The 18793-nt window shown below is 43.9% G+C and overlaps 1 protein-coding gene across 2 annotated transcripts in view; it reads left to right on the plus strand.

Annotated features, from left to right (window-relative positions):
• LOC149852229 (tropomodulin-3) overlaps positions 1 to 18793 on the plus strand; it is a 56842-nt gene that overhangs the window by 15285 nt on the left and 22764 nt on the right. Inside the window, exons 1-3 of one of the 2 annotated variants that reach the window (XM_090029393.1) lie at positions 126 to 244; positions 14346 to 17341; positions 17427 to 17503. In XM_090029393.1, coding sequence (XP_089885519.1) covers positions 17304 to 17341; positions 17427 to 17503 — 115 coding nt within the window. In that variant the 5' untranslated portion in view covers positions 126 to 244; positions 14346 to 17303. Of the gene's footprint in view, positions 1 to 87; positions 245 to 14345; positions 17342 to 17426; positions 17504 to 18793 lie in introns of those variants that run through there. The other variant, XM_090029392.1, reaches the window with a different exon arrangement.

An 18793-nucleotide genomic window follows, 5' to 3' on the forward strand; every position in this document is an offset into this window, starting at 1 on the left:
AGTAAAAAGTATTTGACGTAGAAAAATGATAGTATGTTATAATAACTAAGACTTTTCAAACTGCTACAATACCATTTTGTTTTGTAGAATGCACTTCTGCCAGCGGGCTTCCGACAGAAGGACCAAACTGCTAAAAAAGCCTCTGGTCCTTTTGACAGAGAGCGACTCCTTGCCTTTTTGGAGAAGCAAGCACTAGAACACAAAGACAGGGAGGATTTTGTGCCTTATACAGGGGAAAAGAAAGGTAATGATGCTCTTTTAAATAGTAAGTTTACAATCAAGTTCCAGTATTTTCAAAATGCCCTTTACTGGTTGGGTGTATGGACAGTTCTGAAATCCTTCTTTGGTGGACCCACCGGAACACCTCTAGATCAAAGTTTATTTCAGGTGTCACCCATGGCAGTAGCTGCAGATGCTATCCTTCTTTTGGCTTACACAAACATAATGCTCCAGTGGGCTGGATATAAACAGTAACACTACTCTTTTGATACTGAATTAGAACAGAACAGGGTAGGCAATATTTTTTGCCCGGAGTGCTGAAAAACCCACAATGCCTACCTTGGAAGGTGCCAGACTGCTGACATGCCAGAGGCCGGAGCATTTTTTTGTAGCTTCCCAGCTGCAGCTGGCCCACGGAGCTCGGGCTTGCAGCCTCCCAGCCGCCTGCTGGGAGCGGCCTGGGCTCTGTGGCTGGCAGCAGCTGCTTAGAGCCCGGGCTGACAGTGGTGTGCCGAGAAAAATGGCCTTGCGTGCTGGTGGGTTGCTGACCCCTGGAATAGAACAAGAGCATGCCATTGATTCGACATTGGGTGGTAGATGGGACAGATACAGGAATTAATGGGGCCTGAGTTTGGGCTACAGTCCTCCTTTTGAAGACAAAAGGAATACACAATAAAACAATTCTATAACTGCAGCTCAGGACATAGTGTCCAGAGTTTTGGGAGGAGAATTCCGTTATAATTCAGCTCCACCTACTAGTGATCTAAAATGTCCATGTATCTTTGTCCCAGAGTGTGATTTAATACCAGTGTAAATTTCAAGTCTTTTTGACATTTTTGTAAGCTTGGCTACAGATCACCGTTTTCAAACAAATACTAGAATAGGAAGAATATAATTGCTATAATGTGAAAATATGCTCTAAAAATGCCAATTTAGAACTAAAGTTTCTGGAACTGGAATAATTATGAATTAAGGGATTTTTTTTTTTTTTGTAAACAAGACTGTTCAACAGTTTCCTAGTACTTTTTCCTCTGAAAAAATGTCTTTCCCTCTAACTTTTTTAATTGACCCATTCTATCCCTGTTTATCTCATTATTTATGGTGGTTCCAGTGGCATAAAGAACTTGAATGAATTCCATTTGTTTTGTTTTGAAGAAAAAACTATCCTTTGTCTTGATTGTTGTTGAGGTTTTTTTTAATAAATCTATTCTTTCTGTTACTTGGTGTCTTCAGGGTCCTGTCTTCAGCCTTTTTCTGTTTAAATTACTATATTTATTCAATTTGAAGACATTTTTCTCCATTTTAACAAGGGAGATAAAAGCCTGTTGTCTCAGACTCCAGTATGGGGGAAGGTGGCTGCTGTGGCTTAGGCCTCAGCCCTTACCTGGGATTGGGGTCAGGGTTGTAGTTGCAGTTGCTGCTGCTGCCTGCTCCCACCACTACAGCCTCCCTCACCCCTCTTTCCACCCCTCCCATACCTTTGGTCTGTGCTGACAGGCTTCATCCACATTACAGTCCAGCCGCATAGCAGTGGCATGCCGCTTGCACAGCTGCTACGGAGGCTGGGCTGTGAAGCCATACTCAGTGCCCCAGGCTAGAACGGGAACAGAGTCTGCTGGTGTGGAGCAAGGGAGAGGGGGAGCAGAGGCTGTAGTTGGGCAGGTGGGTGGCAGGCACAAGCAGGGGGTAAGCAAAAACGTATGCAAAAGGCCAAACCTTTGGAAAAAAACACTAAAAAATTAAATCCTTTATCAAAACTCCCCATACTACCTGTCTCCCCACGACTGCCCCACTGCAGTGCGGTGGTAGAGGATGACGAGTTAAAGACTACACTTCAATAATTAGATTCTGCACATGGAAAATGTATAACAAATTCCTCAGCCGCTGGCGGCACACGCCATTCATTTTTGTTTGCTGGCTAACTTACATGTGTAATTGTGATTTTAAATATAAATTCAGTCTAGAAGTTTGTGTGAATAATTACTTACCTTTCTCTCAAGTATCTTCTGATTTTATTTTGTTCAGGAATTTTCTATATCAATGTTAAATTTTACATTTTGTCATGTTGTATTTTCGTATTGGTATTTATAATTACTTCATATTGGTATTTATAATTACTTCCATAGTGGCTTTTCTTTTGTAGCTTAGTTCAACTGTGGACACTTTTTTGTGCAGATATAGTCATGGTAACTCTGCACCAGTGTCCATCTGCAGATGGGCAGAAGCAGAATGCTTTGACTATGGGTCTTTATTGAAGCTGAGGTTAGAAGATTTGTCCAGCAGAATTTTGTAACAGTACCCACAGACCTTTCTACCTCTCCTGTTAAATTGCTTATAGGTTTGAACTTTGCTCTGTGTTGTTCTTCTGTTTCACCATTCACCTCCTCCTCCCATCCCTTCCAGGGTTTTCAGTGTAGAGTGCAAATGGTATAATGGTAAGAGAGAACTACATTGGGGAGGAATCCACATAGAATCCTAGGGACTAACATTTCACCAACCCATTTCTCCACTCAGGGAAGATTAAACAAGATCCCTTATGGTCCATAATGAAACTGTCCTTATTTTGTGCCAGAAAGATTTACTAGAATAATTAGTGGTGTTTGCCTCTTTTATTTTTTTCTTCCCTTTACACCTCTTTGCCCACTCCAATCCAACTGCTTCACGAGATTTACACCTGACAATCTGGGAAAGAAGCAGATCTTTTGAACATGGCTTCATTCAGCCAGGCAGGTTGGTTAGTTCCTTCAGCTTTTTCATTATCTGCTTTGTTAGACCTAAGCCATGTGATTAATTCTGGAACATAGTATTGTCCAGCTGTAATATAAATCATAGTCAGGACGGATCAAGTGTCATTTCCTTTATGTAATGAAGTATTCTTAATGACAGCCAGCTATGCAGATGCAATGAAGTGTCATCCTGGCTTAAAGATCTGTACTTCTAAAAAGGGCATCCCTATTTGGTCACATTTCCTTTATATAAAAAGCAAAACTATCAAAAGCTTTTAACAAGATTAGAGATATGAAATAAGGTATTTTGTGACACCTACGGAAGAATTTTGTACATAGCTTAAATAATGGAAATCCTGGTTATTGTTTGTCCTCTCGTTTTTCAGAATGGGTAAGCAAATTACTTACTTGGGTCTTTTTTTCTCACATGGGAAAACAATGCTGACTCAGAGTTCAGCCAAATCTTGCTTGGACTAATATTGGCAAAAATGACTGTCTTCAGTTACTTTAGTTTTGGGGTATCTAAACTGATTACCAGAAAGTACTGAAACCAGATATGGTGAATTGGGAAATCTGTCTGTACAATTTGTGAACTGCCTCTTTTCTTGTCTTATGGCTACTTTCAGTAGCTCTACTTGTCTGACGTGACAGGATATGGGGAGGGTGTTGGGGCATTTATCTAAGAATAAGATTATCAGTACTTTGGATAGCCATTGTCTATGCAGAACAAAGGAGAAACTGTTTCCTAGGTTCAGTTCTGTGACTTCCCCAAGGGTAGGGTTTGAAGCAATGGAATCCCTTCAGAAAATGAGAGAAGTTGCTGCAGTCTTTTAAGCACATACTGGAACCAGGCAAAGGAAGTTTCTGGTTAGACGGAAGAATAAAGAGGAAGATGAAGATAGGGACTTTGTGGGTGCAGAACCATCCAAGGCTGTAAGAGGGAAGGGCAGACAGAATCCAAGTTGCAGAACAGGACTCATGGATACCCTTGAAGATTGAATGAATGTCACAGAATGCTTTACTGAGGAAGTGGAGTCAGAAAATGGTGTATAAAGGATTTTGTTTTTACCTAGATTATGTGCATCTCTAGGCTAGAGATTAGAAGGAAATTCCTATGAGGGTGATCCAGCACTGGAACTTAGAGAAGTTATGGGATCTCTGTCCTTGGAAACTTCCAGAAGCAGGTTAAACATACACTTAGCTGGGATGGTTCAGCCAAGGATGATCCTGCTTGAAGTAGGGGGTTGGACTAGATGACCTTATGGAGGTCCCTTTCAGCTCTTTCCTAGGATCCTTCATCTGATGTGTTGTTTAAAGTAATGAATGAAATCCCTTTTACAAAACTTGTCTTTCTCAATTATCAGGCATCCCTGATGATGTAAATTGTAAGCCAAATTGGTCACAAGATGAGATCTATGGGACATGGTTTGCTTCATTAACTGGGTGTTTCAAGTTGAATATGCACTTCTTTATGTTTTAATGTTTTCTTACTAAGAAATAAAGTCTGACCTAAGAACTTCAGAATGCAGCATTCATTATTCTGAGAAATTTCCCTTATTTCTTTCTGAGCCTTGCATTGGTAGAGAAAGGAATAGAAGCATAAATCAAACCAGCAGAAAAATCTTGTACTTAATACCTTTCTGTTCCAGGCTGAGCCTGTTTAAATCCATTATTGTAGAGGAAGGTAGGACAACTAGAGAGTTTATTTTTGTGTTTCTGAGTTTGGTATGCTTCCTTCAAATATTTGTCAGAAGTGCCTGTAGGTCCTACTTGCTTTATAAATAAATATCTTTTTGTCCATAGGTCTTACTTGTTTTGTAAATAATATATACTTTTGATCAGTTTTCTAGTTCAGGAAGAAATAAGGAAATAACATTGAATACAGAAATAATTGTAGGACAGAAAATACCCTAAAGTTAGGGCCTCTTTAATTTATGTATTGATTCTTGTTCTGCAAATCACTCTTACAGTTTTGTCCAGGTTACTATGTTTAAGTTTTAGTCAGGAAGATTGTGATTTATTCTGTTCTTCGTGTGCATTCCATTATCACTGTAATACCTAGAAGGTTGTGAGTGCGAGGTAGCATGACTGTTTCTGAATAAAGAATTCTTTGACCTAGATACAAATCAGACATTGTGAACAGGATAGCACTTCATGCTTACATTCAGTGCTTCTCCTCTTCATTTTAAAACTTCTGTACCACCTACAGTACAGTATGTAGCTAGCCAGATGACCCCAAACTCAGTCCATATCGATTCACAATGTGGGAATGGTCAGAAGTGAGAACCATTTTTGACTATTTAGTTCATTCAGCTGACGGTCCTTTCCATTGGTCTTGTGATAGGACACCCTAGTTTATATTTTTAACAGTCACCTTAATTCTGAGCTGTTTCTGTCTCCTTTGTTGTCATGTGGTTGGGACAGAGGCTTTACTGATCTGTTTCAGCATGTTCAGCTACCAAATCCAATAGTAGAACAGAAACGGGTCTAAACCTCCTGCCTGAGTTAGAGTATAGAAAAGCAAACAAATTAAGAGGATAGGGACTTACTATAGGTCAGCTGTTCTGCGGTAATGGTCTGCGTGTTTGCTGTTTGCTCTTACCCCATAGCGCATGAATACTGAACCTCAGTTGCCTTGTTTTGGTGAGGACTTCACAGAGCAAGAAGGGGAAACTTAAAGAGGAAAAGGAATAGTAAGAGTTTCCACTTAGAAAATGTTGTCCCATTGGATCTTGTAGGTTAAGCAAGATGGAGCAGGCCAAGCATTCCCATGGCGAGCTCTGGCTGCTTGATAAAGAAGTGCAGGTGAATGAGGCTTGAGCTAGTTCCAGAATGATGTCAACATGTCTTCAGGGTCTTCTGGCCACTTAAGGTTAGTTAAGAAGCTTAGCCTTAGAGTTGTTAATAACAATGTTCTGCCCAAGCACAGGAGGGTAGCCTTGGTTTGTCTGCTGTTCTGCTCAGTACAGGGTTTTCTTTTATGTGGGTCCTAAGTATTTGCAAGTTAATATACACCATCAGATGAACTGCAGGACATACTCCAGCACTTCTGTAGTTTACTGGTGCATGACATTGTTCTTCTACATCTCTTGACCTTTAACTATCTCCCTGTATGTTATAAAATATGGGTAGCTTGAATCATTGTCTGTAAAGCATTTTGAGATGGTGGGACTAATAGCATTCCAGAAGTGTAAAGTGTAACAGATAGTACATAAAATGAGCATAGTACACTTTTTCATTCCCTGGCTTTGTTTCTGAAAGCATGCTATCAGATACCCATCCCTTCCAGAGCATACATAAAAGCGGACTTTGTTTTTGACCAGCTCTGTAAACTAGAGAGTCACATACTGTTCTGATTAAGTTTTGAACCATACAGTAAACCATTGTTGCCCGAGTAGTAATTCACACAAGAGACTGATGTAGTGAATTTTGTCATGAAGGTCTAGTTCAAAAAAAAAGCTGAGCTCTGTTTCTCTGTGGTACCATAAAAATAGCACTGAAACCTTGTAACACAGTACAAAAAGAAAGGCTGAAGCACAGAGCTGGAGGACAGGCTGCCTTGGTTCCATTGCTGGTGATGAGGCCCACAGTGTCTGTTTATCTCAATTATCACAGAATCATAGAAAATTAGGGTTGGAAGGGACCTCAGGAGCTCATCTAGTCCAACCCCTGCTCAAAGCAGGACCGGCCCCAGCTAGATCATCCCAGTCAGGGCTTTGTCAAGCCAGCATTTAAAAATTTCAAAGGATGGAGATTCTACCACCTCTAGGTAACCTACTGCAGTGATTTCATAGATTTCATAGACATTAGGGCTGGAAGGGACCTCAGGAGATCATCGAGTCCAGCCCCCTGCCCAAAGGGCAGGAAGTCAGCTGGGGTCATAGGATCCCAGCAAGATAAGCATCCAATTTGCTCTTGAAGGTGTTCAATGTAGGTGCTTGAACCATCTCCACTGGCAGACTGTTCCAGACCTTGGGGGCTCGGACAGTAAATAAATTCTTCCTTATGTCCAGCCTGAAGCGGTCTTGCAGGAGTTTGTGACCGTTCAACCTTGTCATCCCTTGGGGCGCTCTGGTGAACAGACGTTCCCCCAGATCCTGGTGGTCACCCCTGATAAACTTATAGGTGGCCATCAGATCACCCCTGAGCCTGTGCTTTTCCATGCTAAAGAGTCCCATGGCTCTCAGCCTGTCATCGTAAGATCTGTTTTTCTGACCTCCGATCATGTGCGTGGCTCTCCTCTGGACTCTCTCAAGCTTCTCCACATCCTTTTTGAATTGTGGAGCCCAAAACTGGACGCAGTACTCCAGCTGCGGCCTCACCAAGGCCGAGTACAAGGGGAGAATGACGTCCCGGGATTTGCTCGAGAAGCATCTATGGATGCACGCCAGCATTTTGGTCGCTTTACTAGCCGCAGCATCGCATTGGAGGCTCATGTTCATCTTGTGGTCAGTGATGACCCCCAAGTCTTTTTCTTCTGTAGTGCTAACCAACATAGCACTGCCGAGCCTATAAGGATGCTGCAGGTTTTTCCTCCCAAGGTGGAGAACCTTGCATTTATCGGTGTTAAACACCATCAGGTTCTCGTCTGCCCATTTGCTGAGCTTGTCCAGGTCAGCCTGGATCACCCGCCTATCTTCTGGCGTGGATGCTTTGCCCCAAAGTTTGGTGTCATCGGCGAACTTGGCCAGTCCACTCCTGACTCCAATGTCCACATCGTTAATGAAGATGTTGAACAGTATGGGTCCCAGGACAGAGCCTTGAGGGACCCCACTGGTCACAGGGCACCATGATGAGTGACTGCCATCAATCACAACCCTCTGGGTCCGACTACGAAGCCAATTTCCCAGCCAGCGGATTGTGGTGGAGCCAAGGCCACAACTGGCCAGTTTGGCCAAGAGGTGATCGTGGGATACCAGATCAAAGGCTTTTTTGAAGTCAAGATATATGACATCAATCTCTTCTCCCTTGTCCAGGTGATAGGTCACCTGGTCATAGAAGGAAATGAGATTGGTCAAACAAGACCTACCCGTAACAAACCCGTGCTGGCTGTCCCTTAGAATGTTAGCCTGGGCCAGTCCCTCAAGGATGGCCTCCTTAATAAACTTTTCTAAGATCTTCCCCAGGATAGAAGTCAGGCTAATGGGCCTGTAGTTAGCCGGATCCACTCTCCTCCCTTTCTTGAAGATCGGCACCACGTTGGCCTTCTTCCAGTCTTCGGGCACTACACCAGAGTGCCAGGAGTTTTCAGAGATCCGTGCCAGGGGCTGGGCTATGATGCTTGCCAGCTCCTTGAGTACCCTGGGGTGCAGATTATCAGGGCCGGCTGACTTGAAGGTATCCAGCTTCTCAAGGTGTTCCTTCACGAGGTCAGCATTGATGGAGGGTAGGGGATCCCCCTCACCCAGATTTCCCTGTCCCATAGCAGGCATGGGCATCCCGTGTGACTGATGAAAGACTGACGCAAAGTACCTATTTAATAGGTTGGCTTTTTCCTGGGCGTCAGTTGTCAGTTGCCCCATCTGGTTTAGCAGGGGTCCAACATTGCCCTTGCTTTTCCTCCGGCTCCCCACATATCTGAAAAAGGACTTTTTGTTGTCCTTGATGCCTGAAGCTAGTTGGAGTTCAGTTGCAGCCTTGGCTTTCCTGGTTTGCTCTCTGCAGGACCGGACCAGCGCGGAGTAATCCTCCTTGGAGGTGAATCCCGTCCTCCATCCTTTGTAGGCTTTCCTTTTTAGCCACAGTAGGTCCGCTAGGTCTCTGGAGAGCCAGGGGGGCTGCTGTGCCTTCTTGCTGCCTTTCCTCCGTGTTGGAATAGATTTAGCTTGTGCACTGAGGATCGCTTCCTTGAGAAGCAACCACTCTTCTTGAACTCCCATCTCCCTGGGGTCACGGTCCCTGAGGGCCTGACCGACTAGCCTCTTGAGCTTGTCAAAGTCGGCTTTTCTGAAGTCAAGGACTTCTGTGTTGCTGACTGACTTGCCAGCTTTACGGTGGATGGTGAAGGTGATCAGCTCGTGGTCGCTGTCACCCAACTTCCCATCAATCACTAGGTCGCCGATTAGGTCGTCCCCCGTAGCCAGTACCAGGTCAAGCAGCGCTTTGCCTTTCGTTGGCCCATAGACTTCTTGAGTCAGGTAGAGGTCATCCACGCACGAGAGAAAGCTTTGCGCCCGCTCAGATTTAGCTGAGTGATCTTCCCACGAGATGTCCGGGTAATTGAAGTCACCCATGACAACCAAGGTCCTGGAGCAAGCGGCCTCAGTCAGTTCCTGGGCGAACTCCTGGTCAAGCTTGGGACTTTGAGTGGGAGGTCTGTAGCAGACTCCCACCGTTGTGTCCCCTGTGCTGAATTCCCCACGAATTTTTACCCAGAGGGTCTCTAGCTGTCCATGCTGGTGCGAGAGGTTTTTCTAACATGCAATGTAAACCTCCCTTGCTGCAGCTTGAGACCATTGCTCCTTGTTCTGTCATCTGCCACCACTGAGAGCTATCTAGCTCGATGTTCTTTGGAACCATCCTTCAGGTAGTTGAAGGCTGCTATTAAATCCCCTCTCGGTCTTCTCTTCTCTAGACTAAATAAGCTCAGTTCCCTCAACCTCTCCTCAGAAGTCATGTCCCCTAACCCGCTCACCATTTTTGTTGCCCTCCGCTGGACTGTCTTCACCTTGTCCACATCCTTTCTTTAGTGGGGGCCCAAAACGGTACACAGTACTCCAGATGTGGGCTCACGAGTGCAGAAGACAATGGAATAATTACTTTCATCAATCTGCTGGCAATTCTGCTAATACAATCTAGTATGCCATTAGCCTTCTTGGCAACAATGACAACCTGCTGACTCAAATCTATCTTACTGGCCACTGTAACGCCCCAGGTCCTTGTCTGCAGAGCTGCTGCTTAACCAGTCAGTCTCATGCCTGTAGCAATGCAGGGGATTCTTCTGTCTTAAGTGCAGGACTTTGCACTTGTCCTTGTTGAGCCTCATGAGATTCCTTTTGGTCCAATCCTCCAATTTGTCCAGGTCACTCTGAGTCCTAGCCTTACCCTCCAATGTATTGACACCAAGCCAGAGGCAGTAGTAATCTGCAAACTTGCCGAGGATGCAATCCATCTCATCTTCCATATCATTAATGAAGATATTGAACAAAACTGGCCCTAGGATCAACTCCTGCACCACTCCACTTGATACTGGCTGCCAACTAGACATTGATTACTACCTAGGGGGTGCTAGGTGGGTGCTGTAATGCTTACTATACCTGCAACAAATAAAAGGCAACCACCTCTACTGTGTTGTTTGGTGTGTGCCAACAAGCTCACTCTCTCAGGAAAGCTTAATGATTACACCTAATGCCACACTAAGACAGCTTTATTGCATCTGCTTTGACATACACTATATGCTTAGGCTAAGGTGGAATGTTTGACTTCAGCACTCCATAGCATGGTCTTGGCAAGTCATTTAAGGCACATCTGTGCTGTTCACTTGTAGCACCAAGCTGAAACACACCATTGTCCTATGTCTGTGTGGTGCTGCAGCCATACTAAATTGATCTGTTGAGAGGCAGAGCAAACTAGCCCACCTCCAGCACTTCAATAATGCAGGTACACTGTTTCCAGTTTTGGACAGAATGTATCCCAAGTTTGAAATTTCCTAGTGTGGGTAGTGAGAAAAGCAGGAAATGGCGGGTTTCCTCTTGCAGGCTGGCAGAATTCCAGCCCTCAAAACACTGCTTGGGGCTGGGGGAAGTGGGAGGAGGACGATTGGAAGCAAGGGCTGTCATGTGCGTGTGCAGCCCGGGCGGTTTGTTCAGGCCGGGTTGGGAATGTGAGGCCATGGGGCTTGGCTGGGGAGCCATGGGTTCTCTGCTCTGCTGCCCTCCCCCAGGGGCCTTTGCAGCAGAGTGGGACCGGGAGGCTCAGTGCCGCAGCTGGGAGCCCCATGATGGCATGGGGCGGCACCTTCTGCCCACCTGGCAGCAGTGGGGGGGGACAACTCCGCACCACCACCACTGGGCAGACAGGGGGTGCCTTGCCGTGGTGGTATTGCCAGTATGGGCTTCCTGGCAGTAGTACCAAGCCTCTCTGCCCCACCCTGTTGCAGAGGTTCCAGGGGGAGGACAGCAGAGCAGCGTGTACAAGCCTGCAGCGAGCCTGCAATCATGCCCCAGCACGGGCTCTGGTCTAGCTGTGCCACTCGTAGGGGGAGGGGGAGCTTGGCTGTGTGCTCCACTTTGGCCACAGCATCCATTGCCTCCCATGGGTGGCAGCCAGGGCTTGGGTGCTGCTGGGAGGGGCGGGGGGCTGTGGGCCCTGGTAACTGGGGACCCCCTCTGGCATGGCTGGGGGGAGGGGACTGAAGAGCATGAGTGAGGAGCACTAGAAGGGATGGGGGTTAGCAGACTGGGTTGGGAGTGAGGGGCACAGGCAGGGGTCTGTGGGTCGAGAGTGAAGACGGGCACTGGTAGGGCCTGGGGGCTGTTGATCAGGAGTGAAGGGCATTGGCAGGGCTGGGGGGGTCTGTGTGGGGAGTGAGGGGCAATGGCATGGGCAGGGGTGCAAGGCAGCAGCATATCAGGGCTGCTCAGCACCCCAAAGCATGGGGTAGCAGGGCAGCTGCAGCTAGATCCATGTCCTGCTGAACAAAAATGGCAAGGGGAGCTCTGATTTTCTATGATAAAAACCCCACACCAAAATCAAAAGCCAACATATTTAGGTATTTAGTATTTATTTTATACTAAAGCTTTCCAGATTGCTTTAAAATTGTAAATACTTCAATAAAACATGTTATGGGGGTGAAGGTTGTAGCCATATTGGTCTATGGACATAGGCAGACAAGGTTCAAAAACCCTTCATCTGGCTAAAGAAGTTTCAGCAGTTGGTGTGTGCTCTTCCTGGATGGAATGAAAAGTAAAGAAGCCAGAGGCTGGGCTGCTGACTGCCTGTCTTGTATGCCTACCAGCCCAGCCTCTGGCTTCTTTACTTTTCATTCCACCCAGGAAGAGCACACACCAACTGCTGAAATTTCCTTAGCCTGACAAAGGGTTTTTGAACCCGAAAGCTTGCTTAATAATTGTTTTCCAACTATTTAAGTTGGTCTAATAAAAGATATCAGATTCACACAAAGAACCTTGTCTGTCAATAAAACATTGTGCTCAACTGACATTCCCTCCCTCACTCTTTATTTTTCTTTTATTTAATCTGAGAATTTGTAATTTTTAAACAGAGTAAACCAGGATCCCTGGTGAGGGGCATAGACAAATCTGTCTGAATTCTCTAACAGTGAAATGTGATGCTTGATTGTCTCGAGTGTAATGTGAAAATTGTTATGATAAGGCTTGAAGTCTGTTTTGAAGTCTTCAAGTAGAGGGGGGCTCTTGCTATGCAAAATAACTTACTTTACACTAATATTTAGCTGCGCCTTTCAAAAGTCTGAATTCTTTTTAGCCCCTTCCCTCCATAGCCACTCCAGTTGACAGAGACACATGCTCTGCTTTGTTCCATCAGTCTTTTACCCATGGATTTGTTGGTCCTTGTGTTTTTCCTGTTCTAGCAGTAAATATATTGAACAAAAAAGCTGGAGTACTCTGTTGCTGTTTTAGATTTGATGGGCCAGTTATATTTAGTTGATCTAGATTTACTGTTCATTTGTAGCATCAAGGTTTCTGCTGGAAAATCCCTCAGTTGCAATTTCAGACAAGTCCCTGGTATTAATAGTGTCAAGTATCTTTTTAATGTAATGTGAGAGGAAGATTGTGGTAGAGAGTGGGGTGAAGTAAAGGGCTGCCAGAGGTACTTTAGTACACACTGATGCTTGTCTCATGCTTGTTTGGCAGGAAAAAAATGCTTTCTTCTGCGATACTTTACATACAGTGATGTAGTTATGTACTAAAAAAATGACGTGTTTCTGGATTTTACTCCAGCAAAAAACAAGTAGTAATATTGTCTCTGAAAGCCTCAGGGCTCTGTGAGGAGGAGTTTTCAAAATAGATTAGCATTCAATTATTTTCAGAAGATGAGTACAACATGTAATTGCAAAACCAAAGACTTCCTCCATTCTGTTGATGAAGGATGATGGTAAAATGTATTTGACCATGTAATTAATCATTTAGTTTGACTTACTAATGTCATGTTGATGGGCCTGAAGATTGGTCCAGATATGTCTTATTGGCTTGATTTTTTTTTCTTTGCGGTATAAGAAAATGTTAATGTAAGAAGCAGACAAGTCATCCTCATGCTTATGCTCAATGGTTTGATCCCCAAATTAACCAACAGCAACACTGATTTGGGGTCCAGTCTTTTTGACATTCTGATAATCACTTAACACTAACTTTAGTGAGAGTTGAATAGAGTTCAGCATTTTTCATGACTGCTGCTTAATGAGTGTTCAGGTAAATGGCTTGATCAATATTGTACTTCCATCTGAATTCTGATGCATGCACTGCTGTGTTCTTTGAAAGCCAAAAAGATTATAACACATATATCAGAACATGCACTAATTGTCATGCATAGAATCATAGTACATGAAAAAGTGTTTAGAGGTCAAATATATTCTGTAGTCTAGAAAGTTTGGGGTTAGAATTGATTCTGAAAAATATAAATTTATTCTTGCAACAGGAGACAGAAGGACAGATTGATTTAAAAAAAAATCACTTCAGTGTTGTTAAAATAACCGTCTTTGTAATCTTCCTTTTTGAATACCACTTTCATTGCTCTTTGAATTATCCGAGATGGTTTCCAAACCAGCAAAGTATCATGTTTCCTCATGTGACCATATCTCTAAATGGAATGTTCTGAATAATATGTTTAATGATTTTCATGCAAGCTGTTGTAGGCTGATGTGCACATGTATCCTGTGTTTATTAGTGTGTGTAAAGAAAAAAAATCTCAAAAAGCTTTGGCAGTGGTCCGGTAGTTAGATCATTGTTTCCCAAGACGCAGAGGCCTTATCCTTGAAGTAACTGAATACAGCACTAAATCTTTTTGAAATATTTGCTCATTACCTGAAAGAGGAAGGGGGGAAATTAAGCTGCTTTCACATATACAATATAAACCTCTGAACTCAGAGCAGCTTAAAAGCTGGGCTCGACAAGATGAAACATGTTGATAACATTCTCTGAAAAGTTTAGTCTGTACTAGAGCTTTGCTTCATGCCAGAACTGCTCCAAGCACAATTCAACCAGATGGAGTTGGCTGGGCTAAAAAGGTGATGGACCTGGCTTAAAAGCAGCAGCCCTGCCCAAGCAACAGCTGAAGATTTAGAGTGGAGCCCAAAGTGGCAACTCTAAGTGTGTGAACAGCAACAGCTTTTTCCTCATCCTCACACCTCTAAATGGTTTTGATCAAACTAAGGGCATAAAAACCAGCCTTTTCACAACCCGTTTTCCTGTTCCTTTCATTTTACAGATTACCATGAGGCTTAAGTAAGGCACTGATGGAGCAAAGGGTCGCTGCATACAAATGAATTAAATCCTGAGAAACAGTATTTCATACCTTTTATCTTAGAGAAAATTAGAGTTGGAAGGGGCTTCAGGAGGTCATTCAGTCCAACCCCATGCTTAAAGCAGGACAATCCCCAACTAGATCATTCCAGCTAGGGCTTTGTTGAGCCGGAGCTTAAAAACCACCAAGAACAGAGATTCCACTACCCCTCTGCGTAAGCTGTTCCAGTGCTTCACCACCCTCCCAGTGAAAGAGTTGTTGCTAATATCCAACCTAAACTTCCCTTGCTGCAACTTGAGACCATTGTTCCTTGTTCTGTCATCTGTTACCTCTGAGAACAGTCCAGCTCCATCCTCCCTGGAAGCACCTTTTAGGTAGTTAAAGGCTGCTGTCATATCCCCCATCAGTCTTCTCTTCTGAAGACTAAATACGCCCAGTTTCCTCAGGTTCTCCTCAGAAGCCATGTGCCCCCACTCTTAACCATTTTCCTCTGTTGGCCTCTTTCATATTCCAGATGTGGCTTCACCAGTGCGGAATAGAAGGGAATAATTACTTCCCTTGATCTGCTGCCAACATTCCTGCTAATGCAGCCCAGTATGCTGTTAGCTTCCTTGGCACCGTGGGCACACTGTTGACTTGTATTCACCTTATTGTCGACTGTAACCACCAGGTCCTTTTCTGCAGAGCTGCTGCTTAGCCAGTTTGTCCCAAACCTGTACTGGTGCGTGGGATTCTTCCATCGTAAGTGCAGGACTTTGCACTTGTCCTTATTGAATTTCATGAGATTTCTTTTAGTTCAATCCTTCAATTTGTCTAGGTCACTCTGAATGCTAACCCCACCCTCCAGCATACCTCCTATTTCCCCCAGCTTGATGTCATCCATGAACTTGCTGAGAGTGCAATCCATCCCATCTTCCATATCATTAATGAAGTTATTGAACAAAACTGTCCCCAGGACTTGACCCATGGGACACTCCACTTGATACTGCCTGCCAGCTAGATCTTGAACCATTGACTATTACCCTTTAAGCCCAATGATCCAACCAGCTTTGTGTCCGTCTTACAGTTCATTCATCCAACCCATACTTCCTCAGCTGGCTTTCAGAAATGTTGTGGGAGACGGTATAAAACACCTTGATCAAGTTGAGGTATATCATATCTACTGCTTTCCCCTCATCCACAGAGGCATTTTTCTTGTCATAGAAGGCAATTGGGTTGTTCAACCATGACTTGCCTTTGGTGAATTCATTCTGACTGTTCCTGATCACCTTGTTCTCCTCTGGTGCTTCACAATAGAATCCTTGAGGACCAGCTCCATGATTCTTTCTGGGACTGAGGTGAGGCAGACTGGTCTGTAGTGCCCTGGATCCTTCTTCTTCCCTTTCTTAAAGATGGGCACTATATTTGCCCTTTTCCAGTTGTCCAGGACATCCTCCCCCCCCATCACCATGAGTTTTCAAAGATAAAGGCCAGCAAACCTGCAAGCACATCAGCCAACTCATTGGTCTCTGCAAACAACAACTGCACACCAGAACAAACGCACACCAGAAATCTATCAAAGACAAGAATACCCAGTTACCTGTGGGGGCATGTTTCTCACAAGATAACCACTCTATCCAATCTCTCAGTTTTAATCCTTAAAGGAAACTTACAAAACACTTCTCAGAGACAAGCTATGAACTCCACTTCATCGGCCTCCTGGATACTAAAAATCATGGACTAAATATAGACCTTGGATTTATGACACATTATAACCTGCATGACATCTGACTCCCCAGGTATGTCTCCACTGTTCATCCCCCTTCTCTCCCCTGCACCTAGCCTGTCTCTCACCCACTGACTCCTCAGTTTACATCTTCACTGATTGCCCATCTTGTATGCAGACCAGCCCAGCCTCTGGCTGCTTTACTTCTCATTCCATCCAGGAAGAGCACACACCAACTGCAGAAACTTCCTCAGCCTGATGAAGGGTTTTTAAACCTGAAAGCTTGCTTATATTTTTTTCCCAACTATTCAAGTTGGTCTAATAAAAGATATCAGATTCACCCAAAGAACCTTGACTGCCTATTGAATATTTCAGTCTTTTCCTCATAGTCTGTCACTAGGCTGCATCTCTCATTCAGTAAGGGACCCAGACTTTCCCTGATCTTCCTCTTGTTGCTAACATATTTGTAGAAACCCTTCTTCTTACCTTTCATGTCCCTTGCTAGCTGCAACTCCAGTTGCACTTTGGCCTTCCTGACTTCACCCCTGCATGCCCAAGCAGCAGTCCAAGCTTCCACTTACTATAAGCTTCCTTTCTGATATTTAACCTCACTGAAGAGTTCTGCTAAATCAAGCTGGTTGCCTGCCATGTTTGTTATTCTTCCTGCACATCGGGATTGTTTGTTCCTGCACTCTCAGTAAAGTCTCTTTAAAAGACGACCAACTCAAGCACTATCCAACAGTTCAGATCTATCATCTTTGGAACCACTCTTCAGGTAGTTTAAGGCTGCTATTAAATCCCCTCCCAGTCTTCTCTTCTCCAGACTAAATAAGCAGTTCCTTCATCCTCTCCTCAGAAGTTCTGTAACCCACTCCCCTCACCATTTTTGTTGCCCTCCACTGGACTCTCTCTGATTTGTTCACATCCTTTCTGTAGTGGTTTTATTGTTGCTTATTACAAAAACTGGGAGAATGCCAGTGGAATTTGCTGAAGACACAAGCCATGAAGACACATACTCAATATAGAGCAAGATCACAATAACATACGAGACTAATGGGATGTTTTTAAGGATTGGAGTAAGAGAAATGAGATGAACTCCCACAACAGAAAATGCAAAGCCATGCACTTAAGAACTAACAAGAATTTCTGCTATAGACCAGAAATTATCATCTGGAAACAACTGAGGAAAGGACTTGAGTTCACTAGTTGATCATAAGATGAGTATAAGCTGCCAGTGTCATGCAACCATGAAAAGGTAAATGTGATCTTTGGACATATCAGTCAAATTGAGTGCCTCAGTGATTGGTCATGTAGCTAATTTTGTTCAATATCTTCATCAGTGGCCTGGAAGATGAGATTTACTGCATTTTCGTTTGTCTTGAAAATCTGATCTCCTATCGAAGGATGGCTTGCTCTGGTATGATCTACTTTTGCTAAACTCATGATTCATTTTAACCTGTTTTCCAGTGACCTCCATGTCTGATTATTTTCTTCAGAATTTTTCCTAAACCCTTAAAGATTCAGCACAAGTTAATGTGACTGGAGTTGTCTTGATCACTTTCTCTCAGCAGATTTAGCATCTATATTTCACATTAACGGATCATATGGTACTGCTGTAGACTTGATACATTAGCCAAAAATACTTTTACCTGGACCTGTGCTTTTATTTGATTGGGCATGTATGGAAAAAAACTTTGCAACATCAATAGTACAATATACCTGTAAGCTTTCCTTGCAAATTAGGTCAGTAGAAATTTGGATAAAAGTGCCATGTATTGATATACTTAGACTATTATATGTAGGACGCGACTTGACTCATGGGTGTATATACTAGTATGCCATGCCCAACTTCACACTACAGTTTAAAATAAAAGGGTATGCTTCTCTATAGCAGTCATTTTTTATGCTGTGCACACAGGGATGAAAACTCTCCAGTTGAAATGTAGAAGGACATATATAAGTCCTCATCAAGTTACAATTGCAGAAGAGGAGTAGAACTGAATTACAAGGCTTAATTGAGAAAGATGTATATTAAAAGAAATAAAGAAGGATCAGTCTTAACTGTTGAATTTTCATGCCCTAACTTCTGCTTCCCCTGGAGTTTTATGAAAGCTGGTATTTCTGTCAATGCAGGGTGGTGGCTAGAGTTCAAACCTTTAGTCATTGTGCTTAAGAGGAAAGAAAAGTGTGTTAGTTTCAACTGTTGGCTAAACAGAGTGACATTTAAACTAATATCCTATATTAATATATGGGATGAAATAATCACCATCCACCGCAGGGTGTCAAGGGCCTGGAGCAAGACAATAGCCCTTGACTTCAAGAGGGCCAACTTCAATGAATTGAGGAGATTGGTAGGAGAGGCACTGGGGTCCTGGAGGGTAGGGGAACTGGGTGTCCAAGACTAGTGGTCGTTCCTTAAGGAGATGATCCTCTGAGACCAAGGGGTGACAGTCCCAACGAGAATCAAAGGGGGCAAGAGTGCTCAAAAGCCCCCCAGCTCACCAAAGGCATTCAGGAACACCTGAAAGCCAAAAAGGAGGCATACACCAAGTTGGAGGGAGGGGATATCACCAAAGAGGAGTACACCTCCATCACTCGGGTCTGTAGGGGGGCTGTTAGGAAAGCTAAGGCAGATACGGAACTAGGGCTAGCAAGGACAACAAAAAGTCCTTTTTTAAAATACATAGGCAGTATGAAGAAGGCACTG

Source organism: Crocodylus siamensis, chromosome 15 (genome assembly GCF_052110815.1).
Source record: "Crocodylus siamensis isolate JL-2025a chromosome 15, ASM5211081v1, whole genome shotgun sequence".
NCBI classification, from domain to species: Eukaryota; Metazoa; Chordata; order Crocodylia; family Crocodylidae; genus Crocodylus; species Crocodylus siamensis.